Source organism: Sorex araneus, chromosome 3 (assembly GCF_027595985.1).
Source record: "Sorex araneus isolate mSorAra2 chromosome 3, mSorAra2.pri, whole genome shotgun sequence".
In the NCBI taxonomy this organism is placed as follows: Eukaryota; Metazoa; Chordata; class Mammalia; order Eulipotyphla; family Soricidae; genus Sorex; species Sorex araneus.
Genome location: NC_073304.1, coordinates 197,477,315 through 197,491,450, shown reverse-complemented (window position 1 = coordinate 197,491,450; position 14,136 = coordinate 197,477,315). Strand labels below are relative to the sequence as shown.

The 14,136-nt window shown below is 47.2% G+C and overlaps 1 protein-coding gene and 1 non-coding gene across 6 annotated transcripts; both read left to right on the top strand.

The window, feature by feature from the left end:
• Window positions 1–5,898: 5,898 nt before the first annotated feature.
• TEFM (transcription elongation factor, mitochondrial) lies at window positions 5,899–12,692 on the top strand. Of its 5 annotated transcripts, none has more exons than XM_055131742.1 (4): window positions 5,899–5,980; window positions 6,817–7,247; window positions 9,801–9,950; window positions 11,642–12,692. In XM_055131742.1, the coding sequence occupies exons 1-4, from the start codon at window positions 5,950–5,952 to the stop codon at window positions 12,077–12,079; spliced, it is 1,050 nt and encodes a 349-aa protein (XP_054987717.1). In that variant the 5' UTR covers window positions 5,899–5,949; the 3' UTR covers window positions 12,080–12,692. The 5 variants fall into 5 exon arrangements, with proteins under 5 accessions (XP_054987717.1, XP_054987714.1, XP_054987713.1 ...); XM_055131739.1 differs by having other exon boundaries at window positions 5,915–5,980; window positions 6,787–7,247; XM_055131738.1 differs by having other exon boundaries at window positions 5,915–6,001; window positions 6,787–7,247.
• Window positions 8,577–8,708, top strand: LOC129404013 (small nucleolar RNA SNORA9). The gene has a single exon (XR_008629624.1). It is a non-coding gene; the product is annotated as a small nucleolar RNA SNORA9 (small nucleolar RNA).
• Window positions 12,693–14,136: the final 1,444 nt, after the last annotated feature.

Here is a 14,136-nt window from a genome sequence, read left to right as displayed (position 1 = left end):
ACACAGGAACTCCTTCTCACATCCTGGTTTCTGTCACTCAGATGTAGCGCTTTCTGGCTTCTCACACCCCTTACCTCATTATGTCAACCTGTTGGTTTAAGGTTTCTTCTGACCTTTATGCAGGAGCATAGATGTATATGTGAAATAAAAACTTAATTTAAAAAAGTACATTTTTGGGGCTGGAGAGAATAGCATATGATGTATAGTTTCTCTTCTTTCCTGTTTTACTTTCTGTGAGCCACACCCGGGTTCAGGGGCTGCTCTGCACTCAGGGATCACTCCAGGCATCCAGGCAGTGCTCAGGTAACCATATGGAAGTCTGGGAATTGAACCTGGATTGTCTGTGTGTACGGCAAACACCCACTACTCGATCTCCTCATCCTTATCGTTTACTGTTTCCTGGCAGTGCTCAGGGGCTACTCCCGGCTTTAGCTCTGGAGAAGGGTGGCGGGGGTGGCTCCTGACAGTGCTCAGAGGACCATGAAGTGCCAGGAGTTAAACAGGCTTCTGCCTGTCCTCCAGCAATCTGAGCCATCTCCCAGATCTGTAAGCACGTATATTTTGTTTTGTCTTGTGTTTTGGCTTTTTGGGTCACACCCGGCAAAGCTCAGAGGTTACTTCTGACTCTGTACTCAGGGATCACTCCTGGCAGTGCCTGGGTGACCAGATAGGATGCTGGGGATTGAACTTGAGTCAGCTGCATGCAAGGCAAATGCCTTCCCTGCTGTACTATCACTCTGGCCCCAAAAGTATTTTTATGTCACATGTATATCTGTATAAATAAAAATTTAAATTTGTATTTCACGTGTCAAGGTGAATCAAGTTTGTAAAGAATAAAATTTAGCTAGCAGGTTAGCCCTAGTGATGTAAGGGATGTGAAGGGTCAGGGATCTTTGTATCTGAGCCCCCCAAACCAGGAAGTGTGAAGATGTTTCTGAGGAAGACAGACTCTCACTTTGAACACACAGCAGAGCATACACAGCAGCCATCTCTCTCCCAGTCCCCTCCAGCCTTTATTCAAGGTGTCATTACGAGGAATGCAGAACTTTCCCCTCAGGTCATTAATAATTAGCTCTCGGGCAGGAGCGATAGCACAGCGGGTGGGGCGTTTGCCTTGCATGCGGCTGATCGGGGTTTGATCCCCGGCATCCCATATGGTCCCCCAAGCACTGCCAGGAGTAATTCCTGAGTGCAAATCCAGGACTAACCCCTGAGCATCGCTGGTTGTGACCCAAAAAGAAAAAAAAAATTAGCTCTCAAGAAGAGATGATGCTTTAATAAGGGAACTTACCTTTATTGAGCCTTGATTACATGTCAGCTCTCTGGAGCCCATTTCTCCTGAATCCTTTTAGCAGCCCTGTGAGGCAGACACCACCAATTCCATTTTACAAATGAGGAAGCTGAGGCTTAAAAAGAGGATAAGAAACTGGAAGACCAAACAGTTTGCAAGTGATTTATTGAATGTGGCCAGGGAGTGTGTCAGCTCTGAGGGCGTCTGCATCAAGTTTTCCTCACAGCTTCGTGTATTCGTGTGTCCAAGGGCTGATGTACATATGACTGAAAACTGGGGGCCTTTAGCATAACAGAAATGTGTTCTTCTGCAGTTCCAGAGGCCGGAAGCCCAAAATCACAGGGTCAGTAGGGTTGGTTCCTTCTGTGAGTGAGCCTAGCCTGGGTGACTGTTGGTGGTTCCTGGCCTTCATGCCACTCTCTTTATTTTCATCTTCCTGTATGGACTCCTGTCCTTCTGGATTAGCCCTCCCACTTCCTGGTCCAGTGTGACCTCATTTTCACTAATTACATCAGCAAAGACCTGATTTCCAAAGAAGGGCACATTCTGAGGCAGTGCGGACAAGGTAACTACATCAGGTCTTTCATTTTCTGGATTTTGGTTTCTGTCTTCTGGGCCCCACTCAGCCAGGCTGAAGGGCTACTCTGGGGTATGGGCTGCTCCTAGAGGAGCGTGTGGTGCTGAGGACCACACAGATCACCCCTGCAGTGCTTGCTCCACACCCAGTGATGTTCAGGTCCATTATGGTGCAGGGGCTCAAAAGGGGCCCGGGGCTGACAGTACAGGAAGTAAGAAGGTGCATGCCTTGCAGGTGGCTGATGGCACTGCATATGGTCCCCTGTGCATTATCAGGAGTGATCTCTGAGCATACAGCCAGGGGGAAGCTCTAAGCAGCTCCAGTGTGGCTCCCAAGCCAACAAGCTGGGGCTTAGGCACAAACAAGGCATGCATTTTGTTGTAGTTTGATTTTTGGGTCACATTCGGCAATTCACAGAGGTTACTCCTGACTCTGCACTCAGGAAAACCGGAGTGATAGCACAGCGGGTAGGGCATTTGCCCTGCACACGGCTGACCCAGGTTCGATTCCTCTGTCTCTCTCGGAGAGCCTACCAAGCAACCGAGAATATCCCGCCTACATGGCACAGCCTGGCAAGCTACCCGTGGCATATCGATATGCCAGAAACAGTAACAACAAGTCTCACAATGGAGATGTTACTGGTGCCCACTCAAGCAAATCGATGAACAACAGGACAACAGTGCTACAGTGCTGCACTCAGGAATTACTGCTGGTGGTGCTCAGGGGACCATATGAGATTCTGGGAATCAAACCCGGGTCTGCCGTGTGCAAGGCAAACACCACATCTGCTGTGCTATCTCACTAGCTCCAAGGCATGCATTTTAATCCTTCTACTATCTCCACCATAACATGTCTTTCTGGAGGGATACAATTCAACCCTTGCAACCTTCAAATCTAGAGAGCCAGAGCAATAGTACAGTGGAGAGGGTGCTTTGCCTTGCATGCAGCCAATCCAGGTTTCATCCCTGGCACCCCATATGGTCCTCAAGCCCACCAGGGCTGATCCCTGAGCAGAGTTTGGAGAAAGCCCTGGGCACCACTGGGTGTAGCCCAAAAGAAAAAAAATTCAGGGATTAGGGTAATTTCTTTCTATTTTATTTCCCATATGACTTTTCCACAAAATATTAACTTTTTTTGGTGGGAGAGGGGGCACATCTGATGCTTGGGGTTCGTCTGGGCAGTTCTAGGGAATCATAATTGGTGCTGGGAATTAGACCTGGGTCAACTGCATGCAAGGCAAGCAAGTGCCTTAACCCTGTACTATCTTTCTGGTTCAAGTATTTATTAGACTCCTAAGTTCTGCCCAATTTGACAATATTTCTAAAATCACAAGTAAGTCTTTTTTTTTATTAGTTTATTTTTAATTAGAGAGTCATCGTGAGGGTACAGTTACAGATCCATACATCTTTGTGCTCATGTTTCCCCCATACAAAGTTCGATAACCCATCCCTTCACCAGTGCCCATTTTCCACCACCAGTAAACCCAACATCCCTCCCCCCCTCCCCAGTCCCGTCTCCCCCCAACCCACCCTGCCACTATGGCAGGGTATTCCCTTTTGTTCTCTCTCTCTGATTAGGTGTCACCACAAGTAATTCTTATGAATACTTTTGATTCTCCATGTCCTATCTCTTGGACAACGTCTACATACTCAGCTGCATAAAATCACAGATCCACTAACTGTTCTTCCAAACCACACTCAGAGAGGAGAATGGCTAGGCTAAGCGTGAGATACAACTGAAGGAGTCGGGAAAGTGCCTCGGATGGAAAAATATTCCTTTGTGCAAACACTGAAGTTTAACAGTGACAACTTTCAAGCATTTCCTTAAGCAAACATCTTCAGGTTTATACAAAGACCTGCTCTCTCACTCCCTGTCCTTCAACATGTCAGCATCGGTCACCCCTCCTTTCCATCTTCCATCAGGTAGTTTTTGCAAGTCTGTACACAGTGTCTTTATTAATTTACCTCATTTTTTTTAGAGGTGGTATCTTTGGTTTTATTTTATTTTATTTTTTAATTCTTTTATTAATTCACCATGTGGAAAGTTACAAAGCGTTCAGGTTAAAGTCTCAGTTATACAATGCTCAAACACCCATCCCTTCACCAGTGCACATATTCCACCACCAAGAATCACGATATACCTCTCCCCTTCCCCCCACCTCCCCAGCCCCCTACCCTGCATGTGTAACTGTAATTTACCTCATTTTTATATGCATATAAACCTGGGAATTTGGGGGCAGGGTCACACCTAGCAGTGCTCAGGACTTATTCTTGGCCCTGCACTCAATCACTCTTGGCAGGATTTGGGGGACTATCTGTGATGTTGGGGATCAAACCCGGGTCAGCAGTGCTAGGCAAGGGCCCTACTTGCTGTTCTCTCTGCCTCTTATCCTAAAGACTTGTGTAGAAATGGCCCTGCTCTCTGAGTGTGGGTTTTTTTTATTTTAGTAAACTGCTTGCTCCATTTTACAATACTGCAGTGAGCACTGTTTCTCAACCTTTTCCCAGCTGTGGCTCCCTTCCCACCTTGTTTCCATTCTATGGTATCCCTGCCTCAACAATTGCCCCTCTTGTCCCCTGCTTTGTCCTCCTGCCCTTATTTCAGCTGTTTTTACCTATACACCCCTTGGTATATCCTCACAGGGATAAAGTAGATTGCATGAGGAGATGACTAGCTTAATTCTTTTATCTAAAATGTTTGACATGCTGAAAAAGTCCTTAGCTGGGCCCAGAATACTCAGCACATTCTCTGACCTGGAACGGGCTCAGAATATTATACACATGAGCTGCCACTCATTACTGGAACTGACTCAGGATACTCTCTAAATGGCTCCCTGTCACTAAATTCACATTTGGCTAAACTGTGGAAAGCAGAAACTTCTTGACTGAACAGTCCAAGACAGACACACAAAAAGATTCCCTAAAGTTGTGCTAGGGGTACCAATTTATCAGATCTCCATCTTGTTGGTCCAATCAGTTAATTCTCTAATACTCTAATAATAAACTAATTTTTTTTCCTTCTTCTCCCTACTTTTTGGTTTTGAGGCCACAGCCAGAGGTGCTCAGGGCTTATTCCTGCTTCTGCTCAGGAATCACTCCTGGCCAGTGGCTCCTGGACCATACAACGGTGTGGAGGACGAATGATCCTTCCATCCTGCACTCAAGGCCTAACCAAACTGGGCGCCAGCTTTGCGCCCTCCATCGAGTGGAAATACTAGTCCTATTTCCTTTGTTGTTGCTTTTGATTTGGGGGGAGGGGGGCAGTAGGGAGCCACTCCTGGCGGTGCTCAGGGTTTACTCCTGGTGGTGCTCAAGGTTTACTCCTGGTGGTGCTGAGTTTACTCCTGGTTCTATTCTTAGGGATCACCCCTGGTGCTACTCAGGGAGTATATATGAGATACCGGGGGACCGGACCCTGGGCCGCGGCACCCAGGGCAAGCGCCCTCCCCACTGCACTCTTTCCGGACCTCCCATCCGATTTTCCGGGCTTAAAGTTAAAGTCACTTCTCCTGAGCCGGATCAAGAGTTCAGCGGGTAGGGCACCTGCCCTGCCTGCGGCCGACTGGGGCGATCCTGGGCACCCCTTGCGGTCCCTCGAGCCCCCTGGGAGTGATCCTCGCGCTCAGCGCCAGGAGTAATCCTGAAAACTGCTGGGGGTGAGGGGGTGGCCGCAAACAAACAAAACAGGGATAAATGGAGACACCTCCCTCCCCGCGCCCTTCCCTCGCCGCCTGCTCGCACTGGGTTCCCGGGCCTGCCGCGGCCCTCGGCCCCGGGAAAGAGGCTCCGTCCCGCACAGCACCAGCCCCGCGCCCCGCCGCGAGGCCCTCGGGGGCGCACCCACTCCCGCGCCCGGAGGAAACGCCGCGACGGCGGATCTGCAGCCGAGCGGCCGCCAGACGCGTGGGTCTGCGGGGTCTCAGCTGCCGGGGATCCCGCAGCTGCGCCCCCGGCCCTGGGCGCCAGCGGCCACTCCCGCCAGCCAGGAACCGGCTCCGGCGGGCACTTCCGGGCAGGGCGCACCGGAACCGGAAGCCGCGGCGGGAGCGGGGCTCGCGGGCCGCGTCCGTGTAACTGCGAGCATGAGCGTCACTAGTCTCCTTTTGGCGGGAGGTAGGGCTCCCGGGCTGCTGGGTGCGTATTGCGACCGCGTCCGTCCCTAGGATCTCTGCCCGTCCAGGCTTCCCTCGAGGAGCCCTTCCTGAGCCGGGGGACGGCCGTGGCCCCCGAGTGGCCCCTGCCCGACCCCGCGCCCCGAGGTTTCCCGCTCAAAGCGGCTCGCGTGCCGCAGGGGGGCTGCGGAGTCCCAGTGACTTTCTGCTGGTTTCCAGCCATCCTAATGGCTCTCCCACCGTTTTTTCTTCTTGCAGAAACATAGTCGTGGTAGAGATCTTGAAAGTATGTAGAAGAAAATTAAAACGGCCTTCAAATCTACCGGTCAACTAAAACATTTCGTACGAACTTGATTTTATTTGGTTCCACTAGGTGGCAAATTAGTGAATTTGTGAAATTAGTGTAAATAAATATCATTAACAAGATCCGTCTAATGTTAAAATGTTTCAAAAAAAAAAAACACGAAAGCAGCCAAAAACTTGTTAAAATACTTGCTTTCTTGACTGGGGATGGGGGTCGGAGTGGAAGGTGGGAGGCTCCCTTCAGCAACAACCCCAGGGTGCTGGATAGAAATCCAGGACTTCTACAAATCAGCACTTGAACCTGTTGAGTGATCGATTTCCCTGGTTCAAATACTTGATGGACATAAGATTTCTGGGTAGTAAAACTTAGACACAAAATAAGAAATTTCATGAATAAAAGCAAAGGAATTTTGTAAATGCAGGTATATAAACAAAGATACATTAAAAAAAAAAAGCCAAAGGAAGTAGATAGTCGGATTCATATTTTGTTAATTTTATTCTTAGTGAAGTGGAGATGTTTCCCTGTTCCGCTAGAGTCATCCTTGTTCCAGGCTCTTCCTAATTCCTGCTGCCGGAGAAAATCCACTTCTCCAGAAGTGACACCAAATGCTGATGCTTGTGATGAAAAGACAAAAGCATCTGAAAAAGCACTTGACCAGCTCTTCTCTTCAGAACAGCAAACTTCCATCTTGCATGTACTGAATACAGCATCTAATAAAGAACTTGAAGCTTTCAGACTGCTTCGTGGAAGAAAGTCTACCAATATTGTAGCACACAGAGAAAAGTTTGGGCCATTTCAGAATTTGGAGAGTATAATGAATGTGCCCTTGTTCCAGTATAAAACTACCGTTCAAGTGTGTAACTCGATTCTTTGTCCAGGGACTAGAGGGAAGAAAAAACAGTCACAGGAAAACCGACTTTTGAAGAAGCTCATCAAGCCTGATATAGAACTAGAAAGACTTAAGGTATGTCCTTTAACTTAGTGTCTGTTATATGCCCTAAACAGTTAACAAGACCAGAAATGTGGCTCAGCAATATAGTCTCTGCCTTGCATGTATGAGACCCGGCCTGTGCAATCCCATCCATGAGAAAAATATTTTGAGAACCTATTCTGCAGAAACACTGTTCTGAGCACCAAGACAACCAGTGGTTGTTCAGGGGACTTAGTTTAGGTGGTGGATATAGACCTGCACACACAAGTAGGTAACCAAATATACAAAGCAGAATGTGATTAAAACCCAAAGAATGAGATATGAGATAGTAAAATCACAGTTTTAAGGAGGGAGAACTGTGAGCTTTGGCTGTTGGGGAATTTTACCCAACTTGGATCTTGAAGGGGGAGAATCAGGCTAGCTGGAGCAGCAGAGGATTCCAGGACCTAGAAACAGTGAATGCAGAGAAGCAGGCCTGTACAGTCTTGCTTACGAGGAGCGTTGAGATGCTTGGCTGTGCTGAGGGTTATGTTGGGAGTAAAAAGAAATCAAGATGCAAAGATGGGTTGTGGCAAAGGAGTCTTTCCAGAAGTATTTAAAGTTCTTTTAGTTTTTGGGGTCATATCCACCAGTGCTTAGGGACTGCTCCTCGCAGTGCTTGCTGGGAACAAGGGCCAGCCATATGCAAGGAAGCAAGTACTATCTTCGCTGGTTTTAAAAACCATTTTTAGGGGCCAGTGATAGCACAGCGGGTGGGGCATTTGCCTCGCACGAGGCTGACCTGAGTTCAATCCCTGGCATCCCATGTGGTCCCCCGAGCACCACGAGGAGTAATTCCTGAGTGCAGAGCCAGGAGTAACCCCTGAGCAATGCTGGGTGTGACCCAAAAAGAAAAAAATAATAATAACCACTTTTAAAGCAAGTTTCCCCCCAGTGATGTTTTTATTAAAAAAAATTTAAGTGACTTGACACATCAAATATTAAACTTTGAAGGAACTTAAGTCCTGTGTAACAATGATAATTATTGATTGACCATTGTGTTAGACCTTAATCATAGCAACATCAGTGTTCTCTGGACCAGTTCTCAGTTTTGAGGGAAAGATGTTTTGGAAACAGGATGAAAGCTTAGATCCTCTTTAGGGTGGGCGGTGATTGTGTTTCAAGTTAATTTTTTTTAATTTTTGTTTTGGGGGGCAAACCCAGTGGGCCAGATGGGTGCTGGGGATTGAACCCAAGTCAGCTGCATGGAAGGCAAACATTCTCCCTGCTGTACTCTCTCGAGGCCCCAGTTTTATTATAGTCTTACAAAATTTTGTAGATGCCTTCATAGCCTAACTGTTCTATCTTAAAAAATATTTGTTTCTGCAAGCCTCCAGCGTGCTGGGGTCTGGAGTGACCCTGTGCATTCCTTCAGTGCTTACAAGAACATTATGAAATAGTTTGAGGCCTTGACCTGCTCCATCCAGAGCAAGGCTATAGAAATTTCAGACAAGTAAAAGAATATATATAGTATGTATGTATATTTGTTTTTGCTTTTTGGGTCACACCCAGCGATGCTCAGGGGTTACTCCTGGCTTTGCACTCAGGAATCACCCCTGGCAGTGCTTGGGGGACCATATGGGATGCCGGGGATTGAACCCAGGTCAGCCGCGTGCAAGGCAAACGCCCTACCCGCTGTGCTATCGCTCCGGCCCCCTGTATGTATGTATATTTGGGCTGAAGAAATAGCACAGCAGGTAAGGTGCTTGTCTTGCACACAGCTGACCAGGTAGTATGTCCTTGCCCACAAAGACCTTTTATTCATTCCTTAGCATTGAACCTACAGGCTAGTTTTACTCCACTCCTAAGTATAAGATGCCAGGTGGGTGTCTGGGTGAAATGAGCGTACCCCTTTTCTCTTCTCTCCAGCATCACTGTTCTGTGGTGGCATTTCCTAACTCTATAGCAATCTTCCTTGCCTCACAGCATCTGGCATAGTGCCTGGCAACATTTCCTTTTTATATCTCGACAAAGAGTAAAATCTCTTTGCCTTCAACTGATTGCAACTGGTTACTATTTAATAATTACCCTTGCACTTCTTCAATCATTCTCAGTTCCAGGGGCCAGGAGATAGCTCCAAGGGCAAGGATGCAAGCTCTGCATGCGGGAGGCCTGGCTCTAGTCCCCAGCATAGTCTATTGTTATAGATGGGCGCTAACCCTGAGCACCAAGCCAAGAATGGCCCCTAGCATGACAGAACATGCCCAAAATGAAGCAATTCTGGGCTCATAAACTGTACATACAAGTCTGTTATGTAAGCTGATTTGGCATTTTGATTTGTAGCTTAAAGTTTATATTTGTTAAGATGTTTATACTCCTGGGGCTTAGCCATAGTACAGTGGGGAGGGTGTTTGTTTGCCTTGCACATAGCTGACCTGGGTTTGATCACTGGCATCCCATGTGGCCCGATGAGCATTGCCAGGAATAATTCCTTAACACAGAGCCAGGAGTAACCCCTGAGCATCGCTGGGTGTGGTACCCCCCCACTCCCCACATCCCCCCCAAAAAATGTCTACACTCTTAAGTAAACCAGCCTTTCTGTTTTAGGCAATCAATAGTATCGTATCCATTGTTTATGGTACTCGAAAAATTGCCTGGGCTCACCTTGACCGTAAATTATCAGTTTTGGACTGGCAGCAAAATGAATGTTGCCGATTGGTTAAAGGAACATACCCGACATCGAACTACTTTGAAAAGGTAAGACAGTTGCATTTTCAATTCCTACCTGAATTAGATTATATTTAGTTTAATCTTCCAGTTCCAAAAGGAATATAAGGATGGACTTTTTATGGTATTTATTACCCATCTCTATTATGTTTTCCATCATCCTTAACTTTTGAAAACAGAATCCTTGGTTAGTTCAAGAAATGCCATACATGGGCCAGACAGTACGGCAGGGAGTGCTTTTGCCTTGAATGCAGCCGACTTGGGTTTTGTCTCCAGCACCACATATAGTACCCAGAGCTCTGCTAGGAGTAAGCCCTGAGCACTGTCGGGGATGACCCAAAACAAAACAAACAGAAAGAGAAATGCAGAAATATCAAAGGCAGAAACTGTGTGTGTGGTGAAAGGGGACCTATTCTTCTGTTGCATTGGGGCTGATCGCTTTCTCCAGCACCTTTTATTTTTTTTTTTATTTTTATTTTTTTTTGCTTTTTGGGTCACACCCAGCGATGCTCAGGGGTCACTCCTGGCTTTGCACTCAGGAATTACCCCTGGCGGTGCTTGGGGGACCATATGGGATGCCGGGGATCGAACCCGGGTCGGCCGTGTGCAAGGCAAACGCCCTACCCGCTGTGCTATCGCTCCGGCCCCCGTCTCCAGCACCTTTTAGTACTATTAAACTTGTTTTAAGCTGGTTGCCTAATGGGGCTGGAGTGATAAGGTATTTGCCTTGCACATGGCTGATGCGGGTCCAGTCTTCGGCATCCCATAGAGTCCTCTGACTACTGCCAGGAATAATTCCTGAGTGTAGAGACAGGAATAACTCCTGAGTATCAGCAGGTATGGCCCCAAAATAATAACAAAAAATGTTGGTTGCCTATATTAGGTTTGCTTCTGGGCTTTCAACTCTGTTGTGTTAATCTCCACATTTTTATTCCAAACATAGGCTGTTTTGAAAACTGTTGAGGGGTTCTGTTTGTTTTTGGGCCTCACTAGCAGTGCTCAGGGGTACTCTTGCCTCTGCACTCAGGAATCACTCTTGGCAGTGCTCAGGGGACCACGTAGGATGCTGTGGATTGAATCGGGTCGGCCATGTGCAAAGCAAGCATCTTACCCACTGTACTCTCTCCTGCCCCTTAAGACTGTTGGTTTGCAGTATAATGTGAATGCAGGGAGCTTAATATCTCCATTTTTATTTTCTCAGGTAGTTTTAGTTATCTGCAGAGGGTGGCGGCGGGGGGTTCAAAAATTTTGGAGGGTTGTTGGGCCACATCTGACTGGTGCTCAGGGGCCATTCTTGGGTCTGTGCTTCAGGGATCACTCCAGCTGTTGCTTGGGGGATTTAACTGGATGAACCATGTGCACGGCAAGACCCTTACCTTCTGTACTATCTCTCATCTGATTTTCTTATAAGTTCAGATTCTTTACATTGTCTGATTCCAAAGCCAGTGCAGATTGCAGAAAAATAGGAAACTCATTTTAGATGAAGAAGCTGGCTAGGAAACTGGACCCAAAGACTAAATGGCTTGTCATAGTTCAGCTTCTTTCTGATAGAACAGGACCAGAAATCAGCTGTTTTGATTCACCCTAAAATGCTTGCCCAGTTAGAAATTGTCAAAAGCACTATAATGCAAGTTTTACAGTTGTGTTTTTTTTTTTAATAGAAATGGGTCAGAGAGGAGGGCCCAAACAATCAAACTTTATTTGTTTTTGTTTGTCTTTAGATTTCTTCCATCATTACAAAGATGCCTAGAGCGGACTTTTATATTCTGGAAAAAATTGGAATTTCCATTCAGAACTCAACTCTGTTCCCTATCCTACTACACTTCCACATCATAGAAGCCATGCTGTATGCCTTACTGAATCAGACTTTCGCCCAGGACGGCCAGCAGCAGGTGCTGAGCATGAACCGAAATGCAGTGGGGAAGCACTTTGAACTGATGGTAGGTGACACCCGAACCAGCGGGAAGGAAGTAGTGAAAAAGTTCCTCTCGGAGTCAGTGCTGAGCTCGGAGCCCCGGGTGCACTTCCCATCAGACAAGATCGTGCGCTACAGACAGCTGTTTGCATCTACCGAGCACAATCGAGTGGAAGAGCTGTATGATTCGCTCTTACAAGCAGTTGCCTTTTTTGAATTGGTAGTTTTTGACGCCGAACCTTAAAATATTCTGAAGTTAACGTATTATTACCTGGTTTATTGTCGTATTACCTCACTTTTTACCTGTGAGCCCTGCAATGAAGAACCCCGGCCAGGGATGAGGCTCAGAAATGGAGCACGTGTATTTCATGCGTCAGGCTCCAGGATCAATCCCTGGCACTGCTGAGGTGAAACAGTCAGAGAGCCAAGTTCTGAGCATCCATGTGAGTGGAGAAAACGTGCCAAAGTGGTTTCTTTGATTTTTGGGTCACACCTGGTGATGCCCAGGGATTACTCCTGGCTCTGCACTCAGGAATCACTCTTGACAGTTTGGGGGACCATCTGGGATGCCAGGTGTCAAACCAGGTCAGCCAAATGCAAGGACAATGCCCTATCCACTGTACTATTGCTCTGGCCCCACTGAAGTGTTTTTAAATGCTTTAAGTCAGACTTTCAGCTGCTGACAGTGGGTAGGGTTGCATAAGGCCAACCTGGGATCAATCCCTACATCCCATATGGTTCCCGGAGCACCGCTAGGGGTGATTCTTGAGTGCAGAGCCAGGACTAAGCCCTTAGAGTACCGCCGGGTGTGAACCAAAACAAACAAAAAGAATAAAGTGAAATATAATTAAAACTCAGCTGTGGAATCCTCTTCTGTCATTTTGGTGGTGACAGTGACATTTTCTAAATCAGTGTATAGAATGTATGTTGATGCAAAAAGTGATTTCAGTCAAACCTAGAACAAGCAAATGTGTGTGTGTGCATGCACATGTGAGTGCACGGTGCATCCATGTGTGAAGAGCATTTGTGCATATCCTTCCAAGCAATGCTCAGGAGATCCAGAGGCTGTGTGAGCCCATAATAACAAAAACAAAAAAAGCAGAAGACAAAAGAGCTAGAGATACGGCAGCAGGGAGTTCACCTACCTTGAACGCAGGTGATCTGGGGTTCAATTCCTGGCACTTCATAGGGCCCCCTGGGTATCACCAGGAGTAATCTCTGAGCATAGAGCCAAGAGTAAGTCCTGGATACTGCTGGGTATGGTTCCAAAACCAAAACAAATGAAATATATAGAGAATACATGGAATGGTAGAGACGGAGAGAAAGTATCCAGGTAAAGTGACTGCACACGTCCAACTCAGGTTTGACTCCTGACACCCCATATGGTACCCTAGGCCTTACCAAGGATGGTCCCTGAACACCGCTGGGTGTGGCCCCAAAGCCAAAAACAACAGAAACTTTCCAGCCTGACTGCTGCCAGGTTTGTGTGAGCACCACAACGGAATAATGCAGCCCTGGCCAGCACCTTGGTTGAGTGTGCAGGCACTGGTGATCTGGTGCAAAGCTCCTGCTGAGCACTAGGTGTGGCCCAGCTCACCTCCACCACCAGGGGCCCCAAATTAAGAAAGGAGAGGGGGAGGGGAGTGGATGGGAGTACAATTCCTCAAAAATTATGCTAAATTTTAAAACAAGGAGAGAATTACTGAGAATATCTGAGGAGAACATTACTGAAGAGAATGTCTCATCTGTCCTTGCTTGTTCAAGGAGTGTCCAGGGGCTGCTCCTGCCTCTGTGCTCAGGGGTCACCCCTGGTGCTCAGGGGACCATACACAGTGCTAGAGAACAAACCAGGGTCGCAAGCTAAGTGCCATAAGCAAGCCATGGCCTTAGGGCCCCTGCTATTTCTGGTTGTCTTTTCTTTTGTATTGGGGTGGGGGTTTGGCAACACCCATTAGTGTTTAGGGAGAACAGGTGGTGCCAGGAATCAAACTCGGGGTTTTCACATGCAGGCATTCCTGCTCTTATTTCCTGATATATATTTTTTGAGCATTTAAAATTCTATGGGGGGGCAGGCGATAATACAGCAGGTAGGGTGTTACTTTGCATGCAGCCAATCCAGATTCGATCCCCGGCATCCCATATGGTCCCCCAAGCACTGCCAGGAGCAATTCCTGAGTGTAGAGCCAGGAGTAACCCCTGAGCACTGAGCATTGCCTGGTGTAACCCAAAAAGCAAATATATATATATATATATATATATATATACACACTGTAGAGATGCCTACAGATATATATATATGAA